The sequence below is a fragment of the Coprinopsis cinerea genome, assembly GCF_000182895.1.
Source record: "Coprinopsis cinerea okayama7#130 chromosome 12 map unlocalized cont3.12, whole genome shotgun sequence".
Classification (NCBI taxonomy): Eukaryota; Fungi; Basidiomycota; class Agaricomycetes; order Agaricales; family Psathyrellaceae; genus Coprinopsis; species Coprinopsis cinerea.
In genome coordinates, this window is record NW_003307533.1 from 2,033,672 (window position 1) to 2,054,798 (window position 21,127).

The 21,127-nt window shown below is 53.8% G+C and overlaps 3 protein-coding genes and 1 non-coding gene across 4 annotated transcripts; 3 read left to right on the forward strand and 1 right to left on the reverse strand.

Moving 5' to 3' along the window:
- The first annotated feature begins 8,355 nt into the window (after positions 1 to 8,355).
- CC1G_20211 lies at positions 8,356 to 8,443 on the forward strand. The gene has a single exon. It is a non-coding gene; the product is annotated as a tRNA-Asp (tRNA).
- A 427-nt stretch (positions 8,444 to 8,870) lies between these two features.
- CC1G_11768 (hypothetical protein) lies at positions 8,871 to 14,125 on the reverse strand (the record flags this gene model as incomplete). The annotated part of the gene is made up of 6 exons (XM_001835282.2): positions 8,871 to 9,422; positions 9,637 to 9,748; positions 9,804 to 12,645; positions 12,809 to 13,546; positions 13,615 to 13,747; positions 13,895 to 14,125. 6 exons carry the CDS (start codon positions 14,123 to 14,125, stop codon positions 8,871 to 8,873), a joined length of 4,608 nt encoding a protein of 1,535 aa, XP_001835334.2.
- A 2,172-nt stretch (positions 14,126 to 16,297) lies between these two features.
- On the forward strand, positions 16,298 to 18,377 carry CC1G_11769 (hypothetical protein; the record flags this gene model as incomplete). Its single annotated transcript, XM_001835283.1, has 2 exons — positions 16,298 to 16,473; positions 16,544 to 18,377. The coding sequence occupies 2 exons, from the start codon at positions 16,298 to 16,300 to the stop codon at positions 18,375 to 18,377; spliced, it is 2,010 nt and encodes a 669-aa protein (XP_001835335.1).
- Positions 18,378 to 18,792: 415 nt separating this feature from the next.
- On the forward strand, positions 18,793 to 20,425 carry CC1G_11770 (hypothetical protein; the record flags this gene model as incomplete). Its single annotated transcript, XM_001835284.1, has 2 exons — positions 18,793 to 19,946; positions 20,035 to 20,425. The coding sequence occupies 2 exons, from the start codon at positions 18,793 to 18,795 to the stop codon at positions 20,423 to 20,425; spliced, it is 1,545 nt and encodes a 514-aa protein (XP_001835336.1).
- Positions 20,426 to 21,127: the final 702 nt, after the last annotated feature.

The following is a 21,127-nucleotide window of genomic DNA, read 5'->3' on the forward strand; positions in this document are numbered from 1 at the left end:
TGGGGAATATACCCATAGAGAACTTCGAAGGGTGAACGATCATGGGCGGAGTGGACGCGGGAGTTGATCACAAATTCAGCCATCGGTAGGTGTTTGTCCCAGTCATCCTGTCGGCGAGAGACGTAAAGGCGAAGATACTTCTCAATTTCCTGGTTGGCCCGTTCGGTCTGTCCGTTGGCCTGAGGGTGATAGGCGGTGGTGAGGTTGGACTCGATTCCAAGGCGCTTGAGAAGGGTGCGCATGACCTTAGAAGCAAATTGAGGTCCTCGATCGCTGATGAACCGGAGTGGGAGGCCGTGGAGACGGAACACTTCACGATAATAAATGTCCGCGACACCTTCGGTGGTGATGTCAGATGTGCAAGGGAGGGCGTGAAGAACCTTGCTGTAGTGATCAGTGAAGACGATGATCGCGTCGTATCCATGGGCTTCCGGTAACTGGGTGATGAGATCGACTCCTACTGTCTCCCAAGGCCCTTCGGGAACGTCCAGAGGCTGGGTGGTGGCTCGCGGGTGCTGGGTATGCTTTCTCCGGGCGCAGACATCGCAGCCGTCGACATACTTCTTGACGAAGGCCCGCATCGTGGGCCACCAGTACTGTCGTTCAACTCGCTCGAGGGTTCCATGCACTCCAGGGTGTCCAGACGTGGGGTCGTCATGACACTGCTTGAGGACATCGCGCTAAAGTTCGTCGTACGAGGGCACGTACACACGGCCCTTGTAGTACACAAGCCGTGTCTTGCTCAACATTCGGGAAGTCCAGATGTGAGACGGCGAGGTCCTGACTTGCGGAGCTGGGCGAGTCCGTCTAAGACCTGAGATTCACGGGCGCTGGCTCGACGCAGTCGGTCTTCGAGGGGGTTGGCAAGGGCGGTGTGGGCAGCTGCGAGCTTGGTGAACAACTCTGGTTTGAGAACGACTTGTTGCTTGTTATCCTCTGCGTCTGCGACCTGATGAATGTCGAGGCGGGACAAGGGGTCGGCTTGGGTGTTGGCCTTTCCGGGACGATGGGTGAGCGTAAAGTTGAAACGGGAAAGATAGAGGGACCACCGGGCCTGTCGTCGACTGAGGTCTTGTGCTGTGCGCCAGTATTCCAGGTTGGAATGATCGGTGACGATCTCAAACGGTTTGGGGAGTCCTTCCAGGAAATGTCGCCAGTCCTTGAGTGCTTCGATGATAGCCAGCATTTCTCGGTCGTAGATTTCATAGTTGCGTTCGGCCGGTTGCATGGAGGCGGAGCGGAAAGCAACGGGGTGCCAGAGTCCATCGTCGAGCTTCTGAAGGAGGGCTCCTCCAGTGGCAAACCCAGAGGCGTCTACTTCAACGCGAGTCGGTCGATCGGGGTCCCATAACGTCAAGATTGGAGCGGAGGTGAACGCGTTTCGGAGGGTGTTGAACGCCTGTTGTTGCGGCTCGTTCCATTGCCAGGGCATGTCCTTCTTAGTAAGGTCGTTGAGAGGTCGGGCGATAGTAGCGAAATCCTTGATGAAACGGCGGTAGAAGTTGGCGAAGCCCAAAAACCCACGGACAGCGCGAAGGTTGCGGGGGATAGGCCAGTTGCGGACTGCCTCTACCTTGGCAGGGTCCATACGGACTTCTCCCTCCCTAATGACCAGGCCGAGATACTCGATCTCTTCCCGCTCGAACTCGCATTTCTCCGGACGAAGGTAGAGGTCGTGCTTCTTGAGACGACGGAGGACTTCGTGTACGACTTGGCGATGCTCGTCGAGGGTAGCCGTGAAGATGAGGATGTCGTCCAAGTAAACTGCGACCTTCCCTGAAGCAATGAGATCAGCAAATATCGAGTTCATGAGTGCTTGGAACGTTGCCGGGGAATTGGTGAGGCCGAAGAACATGACCAATGGTTCAAAGAGTCCCTGGTTGGTGGCGAACGCGGCCTTCCATTCATCTCCTTCCTTGATACGGATGTTGTTGTAGCCCCATCTGACGTCGAACTTGGTGAAGTACTTGGCGCCGCGGAGTCGGTTGACAATGTCGGAGACAAGGGGGAGGGGATACCGGTTCTTCACCGTAATCTCGTTGAGCTTTCGATAGTCTTGAACGAACCGGAGTTTTCCATCCTTCTTCTTGACAAAGAAAACCGGGGAGGCGAGGGGCGATTTAGATGGTCGGATATAGCCTTTCTTGAGGTTCTCCTCGAGGAATCGGTTCAGTTCCTCCTGTTCGTTCTGCGACATGGGGTAGACTTTGGTACGCATGGTGGCCGGTGCTCCTGCAACGAGGTCGATGGCATGGTCCCAAGGCTTGTGCTCCGGGAGGCGATGAGACTCGGATTCAGAAAAGACGGAAGCGTGCTGTCGGTACTGGGGTGGAACCATCTCCTCGAATGTCTTCTGGGGTTTGTCCTTCTGGGATTTCTCGGCAATCTGCTGGGAGTATGTGAAGCCTGCGGCACACCAAAGTTCGTCGCCTGTGTCCTCGATCAATCCTTTGCGAACCCACTTCCGCCGGGTCACTCGGTTAGCGCGGATGCGGCAGAGGGGAGGTTCGCTTGGTTGGAAGTCAGGGTCGGGTGCCGGGGAATCGTCGAAAGCGGTAGGAACGGGCGGATCCGGGGTCGTTGTAGATCTGTTCAATAATAGCATTGCCGGAGGGGGGTTCCTTTCGAGGGGGCTGTGCGTCTTCATCGGGGACTTCTTCGATGGTGACACTGGAAATACGAGGAGGGGAAATCTCTAGTGTGCCTTTCCGCCAGTCGATCTGGGGGTTGATCTTGCGAAGCCAAGGGAGACCTAAGATGACATCTTCCCCCCCGAGATCGGTGATGAGGAAATCCGTCCACTCGGAGTAGCCGTCCACCGTGAGCTCCAGACGAGCGAAATGGGTGATGCACCCTGCCTGATTTGGGGTTCCATCAATGTTGAGAAGTCGGATTGGGTGTCGAAGGGGATAAGCGGTGATCCGGTGTTTCTCCACAAAAGGTTTGTCCAGGAATTTGCCAGTGGCGCCACAATCGATCATTGCTGCGGGGTTTGCCGTACGATTTCTGCCTCTGAGTCTGATGCGAATGCGAAAATGCGAGGAACCGGGGTGTATTTCGCGTATAGAGCTAATGGTACATGAATAAATTGAATCATACTCAGAGACGGCGTACAGCGGAGAAAAGGGTGCGTGCCTTGCAGCACGAGCAGGCACCCTCTTCAAAAACCCTGTTGTTGGATCTTCTCGAGGCGCTCCAGGATGTCCTGTTGGTTCTTCTGAGCAACCAAGAGATCGGCGAGTGAAACGTTAGACGAGGTGGCGGCAGGTGGGGCAGGCGAAGTGGCAGCAATGGTGGCGGCGGGTGTGGAAGAGTCATCGAAGAGCGAGAAGGGAGCCTCCTGGGTGGCAGCAACGCGACGACGTTGGGTGAGTCCTCGACCGGGCGGATAGCCCATGAATTTGTCTTGGCAGACGTTAGCGGAGTGGCCGAGGCGCTGGCAGTGGTTGCAACGAAGTGAGCCGTGGTTGCCGTCTTTCTTGATGTGGGCGGAGGATCCGCAACCAAAGCATCGTCCACGCATTGCTTGGAGGAAGTCCTCACGGGAACGGCCACTAGGTCCAACACGGGTCGCGTCGATGTCCATCGCATAGGGGTCACGGGCAGGGGCAGAGCGAGACGAGGCAGTCGGGGTCAAGAAAGAGGCGCTGCTTCCGTGAAACGTAAAATCGTTCTGGTTGACGATGTCGCAGTAGTCTGAAGGGTTCTTGGGCTTGGCATCGTCCGGTTTGGTGATGGCGATAAGATCCAGCATGAGGCGATCGTTGGAACTGAGTTTGCGACGAAAACGTGCCATACCATCCTTCTGGGATAGACCGGTGCGGGGAAATATCTCCATGAACTTAGCTGCGAACTGGGAAGCAGATTGTTTACCCTGGGTAAGGGCCTCGAGCTGGGCTTCAGCTGCTTTCTCCTGGTCGGCGGGTTGGAAGCGTTTCTTGAAGGCAGCCACAAAAGTGGACCAATCGCCACTGAAGGGCCAGGGGTGGGCAGCCTTCTGAGCAGCGTCGGCAGCAGCCTCGTGGGCGGCAATCTGATCCAGGTATTGGACAGCCCAGGAGGCAGCAGCACCCTGAAGGTACGAGAGGGCAGCTGAGATCCACTTCTTGTCATCTCCTTTGAGTTCGGACTCGGCGGAGGCCCAGTTGGTGAAATAGCGGAGGAATCGCTGGGTATCACCAGAGTCACCCTTGAAGGGCTCAGGCGCTTTGACGGGGCTTCTAGTGGAAGCGGTCTTAGCAGCCGTGAGCTTATCCAGGGATCTGCTGGATACGCCTGGTAGTCTCTTGTTGCTCGGCAAGTCAACTCTGAGATAGAGTGGTGTCGGACATACTGAGATCGGGGATAGGCTTATGCGGGTTTGGCTAACGGGGTCTTGTTGGACGAGCGGCAGAGAAGTGGGTGGGGATAATAAAGATGGTGATAAGGTGGAAGTGGGAGGTTCGTTATCTGAGCGTTGGGCAACAGACGTGTCCTCCGACTCCCTGGGGATGGGAAGTGGTGTGAGGGCGCGGCGAGGAGTGAGGGTAAGGGCTGTGGTGGGGGTGGAGTGTCCGGAGCGGCGGAGACTTGTTACTGCGGGAAGGGCTTCTGCTAACGCGGCGTAGGTAACGTGAAAGGGGACGGGTGTTTCGGAGTCTTCTTCTTCGGATTCGTCTTCCTTGTCGTTGTCGTCCTCTTCCTCACTGTCTTCTTCAGATGATGTTGACGGAGGGCGACAGGACTTCGGTGCGGTACTGGTGGTTGCTGTTACTGGGGCAGGGGTTAGAGTCGGCGAAATGGAAAGACTGGGGAGAATCTTCTGGTAAGAGCTGTGTGACGGTAGGCGGCGGAGTTACTGGTGAAGATTTCTTCTTCGATTCTTCTTTCTTGGATTCGGCAAATTCGCGGGCTTTTACGGCGTTGTCGGAGGTGCAAACAGCAGCGTAGAAGCTGGCTGTCTGGAGGCGTCGTAACTGGTGAAATGTGGGCCGGAGACTGAGGCGGTAGGGGCAGGGGGAACTGTCACACTCTACAACCTCTTCCTTGCTATCGAGGTGGCAGTCGATGCCAAACCACTTGTCAGGGTTGAGGTCTTTACTAGAGGCGAAGAAGTGTGGGTATCCTGCGCAGCTAATCTTGACGGTGTCGGAAAACCAGAGTTGCCAGAGTAAGACCTGATCGGCAGGTCAACCAGAGTGCCAGGGGATCCGGGATGCAGGGACAACGATCGGCGTTGCCAGTGCACAGGGGTAGCTTGACCTAATGTCGCGAAGAGCGAACACTAAACCAAACCAAACCTTGAAACCAGAGCGGAAGTGCCAGAGAGCTGAGAGCGACGAGAGAGGCGAGAGCGATGAGCGACTTGTAAGCCAGAAAGCTATGCAGATGTATTGACGAAGAGGTCAAGCTGAGGAAATACAGAGCAGACTACCTAGCTTATATACCTATTCTACAGTCTACATAGCCGCGATGAGTCAGAATGACGAACAAATAGTAGTAAAACGTCGAAGACCAATAAGAAAGGTCATGAGGCTGCGCGGAGGCTGCGCGAAGAACAAGGATAAAACAATAATGGAATGAGAAGACGTCAGAGTGTGTCAGAAGGCAGTGCGTAACAATAAGAACAATGGAAATAGGGCGAAGGGCAATACGAGGCAGTGTTCCATGAGTGAAAGAGTCCATAGAGGGAATAAAGAGGCGAAGGAATAGGGGAAAGCGAAATGATAAGATGCGAGACAGATCAGATAAGATAAAATGAAAAATAGGGGTTATACCGGCTGTTCACGACACGAGGGATCACAGCTTCCCCACTCTCCGTCGACGTAAGGCGCACAATATCCAAAATCGCATATCCCAAACCAAAGAACGCCAACGGGAACACCGATTCAATTAGTATACTCGCGATTCCTTTATATACCTTCACTTGACTTCGGTTGGGGAGGACGGAAGCGAGTTGGCGGTGGGCGCGGAGGAGGCGGAAGACGATGAGGGAGGTGAGGACGACGTTGAGGGAGACGGTGAGCATGACGAAGAGGGTGCTTGTTAGGCGGTCTTGGGTTAGTTGTTTTTCGGTGAAGGAGGAGGTTGAGGAGAGGAGGCCGCGGAGGACGAAGCGGGTTATTGTTACGCCTGGGGCGTGTGGTTAGTTTTGTGATTTCAATGGAGAGGGAAAGAGCAAAGAAGAGGGAAGGGTACGGACCTATGATCGAGAGGTAGAGGAGTGCGGGGAGGATGAGCGACCAGATGAAGTCTTTCCAGATTATATAACATCGGTATAGCTGCCAAGTTTCAAAGTCAGTCAAAACGTTAAACCTCGAGTTAAATCGAAAGTCAACTCACGAGCAGCCCATCTCCAAGTAAGATATAAACCTCCAAACACGTAACACTCAACAGCCTCGGCCACTGGCCCTCCAGCTCAAACGCAGCGGCATAATACTCCCGCGGGCCAAAGGCGAAGAACATGGCTGTAAAGTCCGTGTAGGCGTCGAGCACGGTCGCGAGGGTGGAGAGGAAGAGGATTATGAGGTTGAGAATGATGTAGGGGAGACGGCCTTTGCGGATGGACTTTGGCGCGTCGAGGAAGATGGAGATGCCGTAGATGGTCATGAATAGTTGGACACCTGGAAGCAGGTGTCAGTTACATTCGGCAGGGAGGGTATAGAGAGTGTGTGATATCGGGCGTACCGGTGCTGACCATCGCGACGTTGATCGAGGCGTAGAGCCCGCCTGCGAAGATGTGGGCGAAGCGCTCGCCGAGAGGGCCTTCTGGTAGGGACATGATCCTGCTGTTAGGATTGAGGGTTTCGCCTGGGAGGCGTGACGATAAGTCACTGCTGTTGCGCAATAAATCATTCTGGAGGTTATATAGTCCATGTATCGTTACGAGAGATATCTCGGAAGCAAAGAAGCCGCGTTTTCGTGAAATCAAACATCATCTTTCTTGGGTCCTGGGCGGCTGGGCCTTGGATATCGGCGGGGAGAAAGGGGAGTGGGAGTGTAAGAAATTCTGAGTCCTTGTAAGTACGTAAACCGGCAGTACGTGCGGTGTACGATGGATCAGGGGGAGTGAGGAAATGGGAAGACGGAACGTTGGACAGCCTGAGCGAAAGTCGAGAAAGCGTCGTGATACCGAGGTGAAACTTGAACTCGAGTGTCTGGCGATTGTCAGTACAAGTCTCTTTGAGGAAGTTCGTTGATTGTTTGCCCTGGAATTCGGGTCCCCGTCGTCGATTGATTGATCTCCTATATAGTACTTATAGAGTATGTAGACCGAGGATCAGATGAAAGGCGTATGAATTAGATTTGCGTGTTGGAAAATGTTCTTGAATCTTTCAATGGAGGGCGTCGGAGGTATCAACTATCTGCGAGCGGCCAATGTTCAAACTTCAGGTACTTCAGTCGATCAAACTCAAAACTCGGAATTGGATCAGTTCGAATCAGTCAAGATGAGGTCGCAGTCATGTATGTAGCTCGTAACTTGTAACGGTCCCCTGTGTAATAAGTAATTGGTGGAAAGACACCCCTTGCCCTTTTGTCGCCAATGAGGCGCGGAGATGTGTTGGGATGCTCAGGCCTTGAGGGACGACCTCTTGAGAAGAATGATGCTTTGAAAAGAATGGTACGGGTACATGTAACTAACATCAGAGGAGTTGAGGCTTCGAGGTAAAAGCACCACTTCGACACCGTGACACAGAGCCCAGGGGCCAGACGTGATATGTCGAAGTTGCGGGGTATCAAGGGGATGTCATTGGACGGGGTAGCTGGGGAGTTTGGCAAGCCTTGAGAAGAAACCTAATTTGGTGCCGTCACTTCACTGCTTCCATCCTCTCCAACCTTGATATTTTCTCGTCACTCGAACCATGATATCTTCTTGTCACTCAAACCTTGATATCTTCTCGTCATGGACCCAGGAATATCTTCTCGTCTCGGACTCAGGTCACAGGGGAAGGGGTTTGCCCCGGGAGGCAATGATAATGTCGGAATCTGATTCGTTTGTGACTACGAGTCGCGATCGTACCAAGTCTTTACACATATACAGACTGAGATAACGGCCAGGGCATGAACATGGAGGAAGTACCACCAACGTCCACCATCTACTATCTGTCTATCTATCATACCCCTTTGGCAGGTCTTGATGTGGTATGTGTTTCAATAGACGGCGTTCTTGGTGAGGGACTGGACTTCAATATCACATCGCTACGTCCTACGTTCAACCGAGGGTTCTGCATTGGATCTTGGTCTGTTATGTCCATGGATCCTCCCGATAGGCTACCCAGATCAAACTGTAACCATTCCAGTCTTCACGTCGTCGTCCCAGTGCAAACCTCCAACTAACCACACTTGTATCTTACTACCTTTAATGCCCTTTCCTAATCTCTGTTAGTATATCGGTTAGTACACGCGCCTGTCACTGTGTTTCCGCCGGTCGCGCGAAAGCTGGGTTCGACTCCCAGACAGAGAGATCTTGAATGATATGGCAACAGCTTTTTGCAGTATCCACGGAGGAGCACTTTTTATAAGTGTTTTTTCAAGTCAGAGTATGTGCTCCCCATACTACTACCACTGCATACACCCCATTTTGCTACATAGCCAGTCTGCACCGGGCTCCAGCCTAAGGCCCAGCAACGTCCACGCTGAAGAATAATCGCCTCAGGCTCGATGGAAACACTTGGGAAACGCAGCTCCTCCGACGTTCAGAAATCTAAACACGTGGTACTAAAAGACAGAAGCGAGAAAAACCATGTCCAATAAATGCAAAACGAGAAAAGAAAAGAACAACAAATGCAAATTGAAACATGACAAACAACTAAAGAAAAAGAAAGAAAAAGAAAAAGATACACAGGTATGTGGTTGTATGCGATGCGCGTAAAAAAGTCCATCTACTACCTCTACGGTAAAGCTTTCCAACCCTCCTCTCGATGACACTCGTCCACATCCACCATACTCGTCACATCACCTCCTCCCGCTCTATACGAGCCTCTCCTGGTTCCCGAACCACCAAACTCTCGTATCCGATCTCCCTCATATACACCCGACCGCGCGAATCCCTCATCCTCGTCATCAGAGCTATCGCTACTATACACACCACTCTTCCCAGGCCCACCACCACCGTGAGCTCCTCTCTGTCCCCCTCCCACACCTCCAACCTCAAAATTCCGCCTCACGTCTTCCTCGAGTTCATCACTATAGTACCGCTCCTCCTCACCCAACAACCCCTCCTTTTCCTCCCTCCCCTTCCGACTACCCCGTCTACGCGAGGGGATATGTCCGATACCTGATCCAATGCCTCCTATAGGCGGACCCGTCGAACCGCTCGGCGTCGTCGTGGTTGTAGAAGTAGTGGATGTCGAAGTTGAGGAGATGGGAGTCCCGAAGAACGCTTGCATACCCGATGTCGTACCCGAGGGAACGTACCCGCGTCGACTCAGTCCAGCCTCGGCCTGCGCAAAGTACCAAAAGAAAAACGAGATTAGTACTACTCTTGAGAATCGAAAACGAAAACGAAAAAGGGATTTAAGGGCCATAGCTTCCTCCTCTAGAGGCACTAACAAAGAGTCTTTGGAAAGGAAAAAGAAGACCATAGTTCCATCCTCGAGAAGGGAACCAGAACTCTCCCGCGAGAACGAAGAAGGTTCTTGTCTAAATCACACACACCTTAAACTTGGCCTTCTCAAGCTTCGGCTGGAACGTATGCATCGTCTCTTCAATCTTCGTGCTCAACTTGGCATTAAGTTTGGACAGGGAGGAGAGGAGTGGGTCGGGGTTCCTATATAACTCCATCAGCTCGAGAATGAGAAAGGATATGGAGCAAGGACACTCACCGAGACCCCCTAGGATCGCTTAGCGAATTCTCATACCCATCCCCTCCTAGACCCATCCCACCCAAAGGCAACGACGAAACACTCAAACTACTCTTCCTATGCCCTACCACGTGTCCCCCTCCGCCTCCTCCCACACCAACCCCTCCTCCACCGGTTCTCGACGTCGGAGGAGGAGGAGGACCACGAACGGACGTGTTCCTCGAGAGCGCAGGTCCCAACCCCACACCGCCATCACTACCGGTCGTCACTCCCGAAGGTCCCACGGTACGCTGCGGGGGAGGCCGAGGCGGAACACGATGAATACCCTTTTCTCTACCTCCACCGTACCCTCCTCCATCGTCCATCATCGTCGTGGTCGTCGTGGTCGTCGTAGCGTCGTTCCCAAACCCAGAATCAGAATCGGGTATAGTGGATTCAGGATCATCAAACGTCCACCGCGTCGAAGAAAGAACTTGTACACTCTCAGGCCTCTTCCTCCTCCCATCAATGGTCGTATTCGACCTGCCAAGTCCCACCGTACTAGACCCGCCAAGTCCTCCCCCACCTCCAATGAACGGATTCGTCGAGCTCCCTCCCGCTACTGGGAGAGCACTCGCATTCGTCGTGGGCGTCGACGCGCTGTCCGGGTGGCTCGGGTGCGCGTGTTGGATGTGAGAATTCGCGTGTTGGATGTGAGAGTTCGCGTGTTGAGATTGGGAATGAGAGTGAGAGCTGGAGTTGGACGCCGGCCCTAAGGAACTAGGCGAAGAAGGAACATGCAAACTCCTACTCCTCCACACGCGCGCTCCCATCGCGTTTACTCCGCCTCTTGTCCCACTCCCATTCCCATTCCCATGCCCTCCTGCGCCACCACCCCCTCCTCCCAACCCACCATACCCTTTCCCGCTATCACCACCCCCTGCTCCTCCACCTCCTCTTCCTCCCCCACTCGTAGTAGAACTACCATTTGCACCGTTCCCAGCAGCAGCAACAGCAGCCCAATAACTCCTCGCCTCTCCAACAGATCCAACACCCGCACCAGGCGTCGTAGGCTCACTCCCACCAGGCTCACTCCCACCAGGCGAAGACGACCACGGTACACCGCTGGGACCCCCAAAGGTGTTTACGATTGGCGAGCCTGCAATCGGTGATCCTCCACCAAACGATCCAACGACAGGCGACCCCCCTCCTCCCCCACTGACACCACCAAAGGTTCCTGGGATGACAGGCGACGCACTCCCACTCGTCCGACCAGACACACTCCCACTCCTCGAATGAGGCAGGGAGAGCGAGCCCGTCCGACCGTGTCCGTGTCGTGTGAGACCACCCGGTCTGGAGAAGGGCGGTGCGTTATTCGTGTTCGAAGCGAACGGCGAGGGGTTGTTCGTGGTAGTCGAAAAGGGCGAGGGGTTATTGGCATTCGAAGCGAACGGCGAAGGCGGCCCCACAACACCAGGCGAATCGAACGGATTGGTTCCCCCTCCCCCACCACCCCCTCCTCCATCCCTTCCTCCTTCACGTCCCACTACAAAAGCACCACCAACAACAGGAGAACTACTCCCACTCCCACTCCTCGACGTCCTACCTCCGCCCATCGACACTTTGGTACCCTCAAACTTGGAGTAGATGGCGTCGAAACCGCCACTCACACCACCCCCTCCCACGTCGGACGAGGTCTCGTCCTTGCCCCGACTCTTCGACCTCTCCCTGCCTCCCACACCACCACCAACGACAGATTTACGATCAGGATGCATAGGCGGCGGAACGGGTGGGGGCGGTTTCTTCCCTCCTCCACTTCCTATACCCCCACTTCCTCCTATTCCCCCACTTCCTCCTATTCCTCCACTTCCTCCTCCTCCTCCTATACCCCCTGCACCACCAACGTTTCCTCCTCCCGCACCACCCACATTCGGTAAATCCACATTATGACCCCTCCCAGGCGAACCAGAACCCGAAACAGAATCACTCTCGTACGGCGTAGTCGGTGCGGTACGGAACGGACTCCCACTCGTCGAGAACCGCCGTAGGGGATGAGGGGGAGGTCTTTCTCGTTCCCGATCTCTCTCTCGATCGCTTGAAGAGGTCGTATTGCTGGTATGGGTGGTATAGCTGGTATTCGTCGTCCCAGAAACTTTCCTCCTCCTCTCTCCATATCCATACCCCTCCCCAAACTCGTACGAATCTTGGTCGACTTGGGGTGGTGTAACCGTCTTCGTACTCGTACTCCCACTCCCGCTTGCACTCCCGGTTCCGCTTCCGCTTCCCCCTCGATTCCTTCCACCTACACTCCCTCCCGTAATCCCACCTGCACTCCCTCCTGCACTTGCACTCCCACTACCACCTGAAATCCCGCTCCCGCCTCCCCCTCGATTCCTCCCACCCATACCAAGACCAGCGTTCGCACCAGAACTAGCCAAAGCGACTTGCTCCAACGAACTAGCCGAACCAGGGGGCGAAGGCGCGCGGTTATACGCGTGTCTTCCTCCTGCTCCTCCCATCACCCCTCCTGCTCCTCCTGATGCTACACCTATGTGCCCACCACGCATGAACCGATTCGCCCGACTCCCAACCCTCTGCAGTCCCCCTCCTCCACCTATCCCCGTCCCTGAATGGTGATACGAGTACTGCTCATCAGAAGAAACACTAACACTCGAAACAGAGGACCCGCTCGTCGTCGTAGGCGGTGGGAAGCGGGGTTTGGTTGGAGGTATAGGTGGGGGTGGGGGTTTCGTAGATGAGTTGGGTGGAACTGGCGGAGGCGGCGGTTTGGATGATGAATTGGGCGCAGGCGGAGGTTTGGATGATGAATTGGGCGCAGGATGTGGAGGTGGAGGTGGAGGTGGGGAGGGTTTGAATGGGCCGTCTGTACGAGAGAGAGAGAGAGAGAGAGAGAGAGGTAAAAAAAAAAAAAGGTTGGTTAGATAGAGAACACGATTAGAACAGAAAAAGATTGAAGGAGGAATCACAAACGAAATAGGGAACGTAACAAACGAATAAACAAAAAACCGAAAAAAAACGACACTCACTAACACCTCCCCCAACACCCTTACTACTCTTCAACACCTGCATAATCCTCTCCTTCTCCAACTGCTCCTCCGCTCTCTTCATCGTCTGCGCCACTCGGGACGCTTGAAGGCTCTGCTTGATCAGATCCGAGGTTTGGTGCGTCGTTACGTTGTCGCGGGGGTGGACCGTTGGTGGATGGGTTGGCGATATATGTTCGCGCGTGTGGGTCATCGGTATATTGTCGCGGGGGTGAGTCGTCGGTATATGTTCGCGCAAGTGAGTCGGCGGGATGCCGTCGCGGGGAGGAGGATAAGGCGACACATCCCTCGACTCTCGACCAGGAGGCACAGGAACCTCCCTCCCCGTTCCCGCACCAGGCCTCGGCGGGGGCGGAGGCGGCACACCCTTCACCGGCGAACTCGACCTCCCCACAGGCGGCTTCCTCGGCGGGAGAGGCGGGCCTGGAGCCTTCGAAGGGGACGAGGACAGCGCTTGCTGTTGGCCAGAGGCGTGCACAGCGCCAGATCCATAGCCGTATCCATCGTCAGATCGCGTTGGTGGTTTAGGTCTTGGCGCAACGAAGGGGTTAGAATTCGATGGAAAGGGCTTGGGTTGTTTGGGTGCGGAATCGGGGTGGACGGGAGGCGCTGCTTGGAAGGTTTGTGAGCGGCGGGGTGGGGGTTTCGGGTGCTGCTGCTGCTGCTGCTGTTGTTGCTGTTGCAGTGGTTGACTAGGCGTAGTGGGAACGAGTGGGTGCGCTGCACATAGAGTAGAATAGACACTCTTATCAGCATCCATAGAACACGAGTACAAAAAAGAGGAAGACCTTGAACAAAAGCTAACGACCTGTCGAGCGCTTTGCCTGTTTGAAGATGCGTGATCAGCCGCAGGACGGCGAAGAATTGGCCGCCTGTTAGGACGTCGCCTTGTGCTAGGGTGGGGCTGAAGAATTTGAGGATCTGTGGAGGGTTGGTTAGCGTTCTGCTCTTTCTCTTCCCCTACATCCATATCCATAAACCCATCATTACCCTATCCACATCCAAATCCAAATCCAAACCCCAATCCGCATCCATATCCCCCAAGCAAAAAAAGCCAAAAAAACTCACCAAATCAACACTACCATTCACCCCCGCATCCGCCGAGTATCGTCCCCTCAACCACGCACGCGCCTCCCTCACACCGAGTGTAATCCGTTCGTAAAACTCGTCGTCGTCGTCGCCATGGCTGTTATTGTTGTCCCCCTCGCCCTCGATCTCGGCCACCTCCTTCAGAGCCCGGGTGTACACCTCGTATTCGTCGTTGGTGAGCGCTGAGGCGTGGAGGGTGAGTGGACGCATGGTTTGGATGTGGGGTTGAATGAAGGATGGTGGGTTGGGGAATCAAGTGTGGCGGTCGTTCGTTCGTGATTCGTGCTGGTATGCCGGGTTCGTGCTTGGTGCTGGTATGTCGAGTTCTGTATTCGTGCTGGGATGTCGAACTACGAGTACGATGGTTCCTGGTTCCTGATTTCAGGTCGAGGATGCTGCTGGATGCTGCTCGAAGTCGTCGTCGTCGTCGTCGTGTATGGAAGGCGGAGATAATCACCACTAAGCCTGGGGCATGTATACGTCGTCGTCGTCCAACGTCAAGCTTGGTCAAGCCTCGAGGTCGCTTGGTGGTCGCTCGGTTGTATGCAGCACGTCGCTCGGTTGTGTGCTATAGGCGTGTTACGTTTATCCCAAGACCCAAGAAAAACCCCTACTCGACGCGGCGTATTGCTATCCTTCGTGGCGATTTATATCCCTCGTGGCGATTTATATCCCGCAGCGATACCAAACCCTCCTTCGTGGCGATCTATATCCCTCGTGGTTCTTTATATCCACAGCCAAGTATACCAAACGCACAACTGCGTATACGCAGTCCGTAGTCCCCCAAATCAAAGCCCGTGTCGTGATTTCAATTTGTCGTTTGTCGTTCCGTGAGATCGTAGGTGGTAGCCGTCGTCGTGTTCGTTAGTGCTGTAAGTGCTGTAGCCGTGCGAGTGGGGGATCGTGAATGTCGAGTCCCTCTTCCGTGCGAGAGATCGTAGGTCGAGTCCTTCTGCCCACTTCAGTCGTAGTCAAATTCGTAGATACGTGCGTTTGTGCGTGTCCTCCTCCTTCTTCTTCTTCTTCCTAAAATCGAGAGTAAACAGAAGAAAGAAAATATCAGAGGAAAATGTAAAACGACGAGTTGATCGTCGGCGCTAACAAGCAACAAGCAAGCAAACACGAAAAGCACGCAAAATCGGCCGTCCTCCCGCAAAGCACGCGATGCCAAGACCATCTCTGGGCTCCTCCCTTCGTGGCTGTGCTATGCAATAAGGATGATGATGACGTCGTTGGCTTCAAGCAGCCTTCGAGGAGGCTCAGGCAGGAGAAAAGAAACTCCTAGAGATTCCTACATAAGTATATGCCGAACTTTAGAAGCCAAGGAAAAAGAAAACTATGAAAAAAAAGGAAGAAATACAATGCCTATCTCTCTGTCTGGGAGTCGAACCCAGCTTTCGCGCGGCCAAAGCAAAGGGGGGCGGGTCAGGCATATGGATGACAGGCGCGTGTACTAACCGAGAGAATGGATTCGGGCGAACTTTGGAGTACACTAGGGCGGGGTATGTGTACTACTCTGATTCTATCGTATAGTCTACGTTCTCTAGAGAGTAGTGCCTTTGAAGTTTGCGGTGAGCTACTCACTGCTCAGCTGGCGATTGCATATGTCAACAACCTTCGGAGACCCGGACTCCGCCTACGCACGACGGTGTTTTACTATGTTACTAGCCTTACCCTACTAACTAGAAGCGCCAGCATATAAGCGCCCATATGCATGGACGCTCAATATATTACCCACATTTAGTGTGGCTTTCCGCTTTCTTCTCCGCGTCACGGTGCGGGTGGATACTCCAAGGGAAATCTACATCTGTATCTATGTCCTGGTGCCTTGAAAGCCACCTCGTACCTCGTCGTAACTCACGAACTCGGAGAGGCTCAGACTGGAAATGTGTATTCGGCACGGTTACAGTGCACATACAGTTACGGGTATCGGTGTGGCTTACTACTATATCTGTGGAAAAGCGTCCCTTTGGATGTTTGGACGACAAAGGCTACAGACGATTTTTAGTCACTCGCCTTATATCACGATCACATTTGCAGCGGAAGTATGTAAACGGTGGCTTGCTTAACTATGCGGCTCAGGCTCGAGTGGTAACTGTAGGGATGGATAAATCATAAGTGGCTCGCGAAGGAATGTAAAAGCGCCTCTGATGGGATGGGAATGAATACATATGTGCCTCTAACGGGAATGAATGCATATGTGGCTCTAACGGGAATAAATACATATGTGGCTCTAACGGGAATGAATATGTGGCCTGAATGGAAATGCACAAGTGGCCCGCGTGGAATGAAACTCAAAGGGGCATTCGAAGACACCCGTTACGCGGTGTTCTCGTGAGTGGCTGGTCTGGTCCCTTTCATTAACGGGAGTTGAACGTTGAAATGGGTTTTGTGGCGATTGTAGAATGGAGGACACAGAGATACGACTCTAAGCAAATGGTATATAAAGGCAAGGAATCTGTAAGATTGATTTTCCTTCAGAACGAGAGAAGAAGAAGAAGACGAAGTATGGCGAACGCTAACGAGTCGACGACGACGAACTCGAGCCTTGAAGCCAGGTAAGCGTTTTCATATCATGATCCTCGACGCTCGATTTGAGCTAACGTCCATTGGTTTCGCACAAAGTAGCTCAACGGCTCCAGCGAAAAGATCAACTCCCACCTCTACGCCTGATAAACCCAAGTCAACATCATCCACACCGTCCCCAGCTCGAGCCCTCCGAAACCTCCGAAACAACGGCAGTGATGCGCGCCTCCCTGTGGAGGATGAACGTGGAGGAATGGTTTCAACACCGAGGTCTCTCCCTCAGCCTGAGGGTCACAGTGCTCGTCCGACCATATCTCTCCCTCAGGATCAGCTTCGAACGACCAGACTTCTCCCTCAGGATCAAGTTCACCCGACCATAAAGGCTCAGGCTAGGCCCTCGCCTGCATCTTCGACGACCGCCAGACGGGATAGGAAGGAAAGGAACTCGAGAGTGGAGGTTGGAGTTAAACGCAAGGCTGAGAGTGGAGGAGACGTTGAGACGCCGAATCGACGCGTACGGCTTGACTCTGAAGCTGTTTCCACCACTTCGACTGGTACTACCTCCACGGCCTTGTCAACCTCCACATCCACACCCTCATCCACTTCCAAACCCTCATCCATTTCCAAACACTCATCCATTTCTACGCCCTCATCGATTTCTACACCCTCATCGACTTCTACACCCTCATCGACCTCTACCGCACCTTCCACCGCCTCCACAGCCGATCGGAAACCAAGTGAAATATACCTCGAGTTCAAACAACACGAAACCCGCGCCGAGCTCGCCGCAAAGCTTCGAAAACTGGAGGACGATCTGAGGAGGGTGAGGGAAGGTGACTTGATGAAGGTGTGGATTTTGGGTGCGCCGTTGGAGTCGAGGGAGGAGGAGGAAAGGAGGCGTGTGGCGGAGGCGAAGGCGAAGGCGAAGGCGGAGGGGAAGGCGAAGGGGAAGGGGAAGGCCAAAACGACTAAGCCAATCGAGCCCATTTTCGAGCCCTTTGCCAAAGCTCTAAAGCCAACGACCGGGCGATGGAGGCACCTGACCATCTCCGACTGGGACGCGGAGTTGGACAGACTGACTCAAGGCGGGCGACTCCCGACCCCGACGCAGCTTGCCTCCTTCACCATCGTCGGGTCTCCCGAACTACGTCGGAATCGTGCTCAACCTACCACCCTCGCTCGTTACTACGAACAGCCCCCTGACGAACTAATCCCCATCCGTCCTCCCTGCTACTCCCTCCCCACTCTCACATCCTTCACACTCTGCTCCTCCGCTTTCGCCCTTTGGGTACCCCGTTTCAACTTTATGAAGCACAATTTTGGCACTGTTACGACGTTTAGGGTGCATGGGTGTTTCAAGTGGGAGGTCGTCGTGGAGGAGTTTTTGGTGTGCATGGAGAGGGTGGAGGTGTTTGAGTGGGATTGTAAAGGATTCCGGGGTGGTCGTTGGGGGGATGTACAAGGGAAGAGGACGAAGGAGGGAGGGAAGGGGAGGAAAGAGGAGGAGGAGAAAGGAAGGACTTCGTTGGTTCCCACCACCCCGCATACGTTCAAGCACCTGAACAAAGTATCCATCCGCCAGCCTCTCCACCACATCCTCACATTCCTCGGGAATCCCAAATTTCGTTTCCCAAAGTTGAAACATATCGAGTTGACGTTCGCCGATAGCACAGCCAAGTCTGAGTCTGCAACGAAGACGCTTAAGCACAAGTTCCTCCCACAAGGCCAGAGGCTCCGCCACCTCCTCGACTCTGACCGTTTCGGCGTCCCACCAGGCGAGTTGGACCGGTTCAAGATGATTGGCTTCCCGAAGCAGTTTTTGGCTCCGTTCTCGGATGTTGGTGGGTTTGAGTGGGCGTTGGGGGAGAGAGTCAAGGGTGGAGGTGGGGAAGAGGTGGAGGGTGGAGGTGAGGAAGGATGTTGCCTTCGGGTTTAAGGGAATGTAGTTCATCATGATGGCACTAGATCTGACCGGGAAGGATAGCTATTTGAACCATGTATATTTTATGTATTTGATGTTTTCGAGTTCTTCAATACGAATTCCGTTCTCTTAATATGTCGAGGTGCAGGAATGGGTTTTGGACGGTTGAATCCGAGTCGGACTTGAAAACGATGGAGAGACGTCAGATGGGTCGGCGATCGCCCATTATCTTGAAGCCATTTAGTCCTCTGCTTGCTTCGAGTCCTCGTGTTGATGCCACGTAGAGTCAATATAGCACGATCACCACCTCGTTGCATAGTGGATGACTCGGAAATTTGACAAGTCCCAAAACTAAACTCCGCCCATCTTTAATTTTGGATGGGCCAGGGTGCCACCCATCGATTACGACGTTCTTATCCCTTCGAGAGCTATGTGCGCGAGCGACGTAGAGATGACAAGATTTTTTGCAAAGCTATCTAGAGTGAGTGTCACTAAGCTAACGCAAGAGTTGACCCACGCTGAGTTGACGCGCAGAGAATGCTCTGAAATACACCCCACCAGCCGCGACGACATCCTCAACATCACCAACTGCCTCGGGGTTGGAGCGCTTCTCACTCATCCTCTCATCTACAATGGACACGCAGAACACGAGGACCGAGCACGGTTCAAGTCCCACGCCGACCTCCTCTCCACGAAGATCACCACCTTGACTCACATCATCTCTGGTCTCCAACGTGCAGAGACGCTGTACAGAGCAGCTGCCTCGCCTATTCACTCCATCCCCAACGAGTTGTTGACGAGGATCCTATGGTTCGCGACATGGGAGAGTGGTGGGGGGACCAGCTTTGAGGTGAACGAGCGGTTGAGGTTGGTGTGCGAGTTGTGGAACCAGTGTGTGATGAGGAGTCCGGAGATGTGGTCGAGGATCGATGTGGTTAGTCTCCTGAAGGAAAGAGAGAGTGGTGGAGAGGATAGGAGGGATGAAAGCCTAGCGTTAGAACGTGCCATCACACTTGCCTCGGACTACCCACTCGAGGTTGTGCTCAGCCTGACGGACGGGAACTTTGACATCCGCTCTTGCCCCCCGGAGAGGGTTCTTCACATTTCCCAGGTATTACAAGGGTGCAGTGACCGATGGACTTGCCTGACCGTCGAAGAAGACGCAATAGACGATTTAGTCCAATCGGGTTGGCTCCCTACAAGGCTCCCTCGTCCGATGCGGAGTCTCGTTCTCCAAGGCAAAGCACTCTTTCGAGAAGATTGGAAGAGCGGAACCCCGTACAACATCACACCAGACAACCTTCCGACCTTTCCTACGGAATGGAATATGACCAATCTGACACATCTCATACTCTCCGGGTCTGCACTCGCCTTGACCCCGCCCAAACCCGAGAATGGGGTGGGACCCAGTTCGACTCCGAGGGAGGCTTATGAGCCATACACCGATCCTGCACCACCGACTCACTTCCCGCCCTTCGTTTGGAATATCACACACCTCACCGTCCAATGGCGCTGTGCAATGCCAGTCCTGTTCGATCTCATCCACGCGGCGCCCCAAGCTTATTTCTCTGGACTGGGATATCCGTACGTGCCACTGTGGACGCCGCGCCTGGCGAACGGTACCTTGGAACTGGTTGAAAATATGCGCGAAGGATCAATGGCGGGGTGATAGGAACGGGAGAGACGTGTTCTTCCTCCGGTCTTCACCCTTCTTTTACCACTCCAACTTGAAGTCGGTGAAGATTATACAAGTGTCTATGTCGGACGTGTTTTTCTTCTTCAATGGCGTTGGGCTTTCGCATCAGGCGTTGGAGATCGAGATCGAAGGAGTGCCGTTGCGAAGGTATCAGAGGAATGTGAACTCTGGGAGGACAGGGAACTGGGTGGAAGCTTCATTTGGGGCTGATAATCTGGACCGAGTTGGGGCGACGTTGTGGAGGAAGGTGTTCTCTCCCCCGCGCTTCGATGGCAACATCAAGATGTTGAGGATCAAGGGTTTCCCGGCGGATACAGCCCAATGTTTCTCGAATATCGAGGTTATTGAGGTAGTTGATATCCGTTAAACTATTTTAATTGCCCGTATCTGTGTACATTAACTCACCAAAGGAATTGAGTTCGCTGCGTCGAGTCACAGTCGACCTTAAGCGCCTAAGGAATAGGGGTGTTTTCGCCATTCACGGAGTTTCAAAGCGCCTCCCACGGTCGATGGGCAGTTCCTCCGATGCGTAGCTTGCCTTCGGACACCCACCATCGTTCCACTCGCAGTGCGCCGTGTTCACGTTGATTTCTCGTCTCTCCGTCTTCAAAAATACTCCACCACGGGCTATCTTGAAACCAACCCTTTAAGGATGCGATATCGTTCTGCTGGCCTGGAGAAATTGCGACATGTAAATCACCCCATTCGGCCGAAAAATCACCTGACAAGCCTACCAGTGTGCTCCACCAGTTTGCACCACATTGAAGCAGCTTCTTGCAGCCGTTGCCTTTGTTGAACCATACGAATCTCACCAAAACTGCCTTCTTCACTTCCTTGGCTTCGACTTCCGTGCTAGAGATTCCTCATGGACCTCCTCCCTGCCTCGAAACCTCGGATGAACTTAATTTCCTTGTTGGGCGCTTGGTGAGTCGCTTCGTCGTCCCAGAGTTCAGAATGTGGTCACCTTATCGACCTTCTCCAGGCGCCCAATTGATTATCTGTCATACCCATGTTGACAGTGGTGAAAGTTATCTTATCCGACCTTCCTTATCGTGTCAGAGAAAGCTTT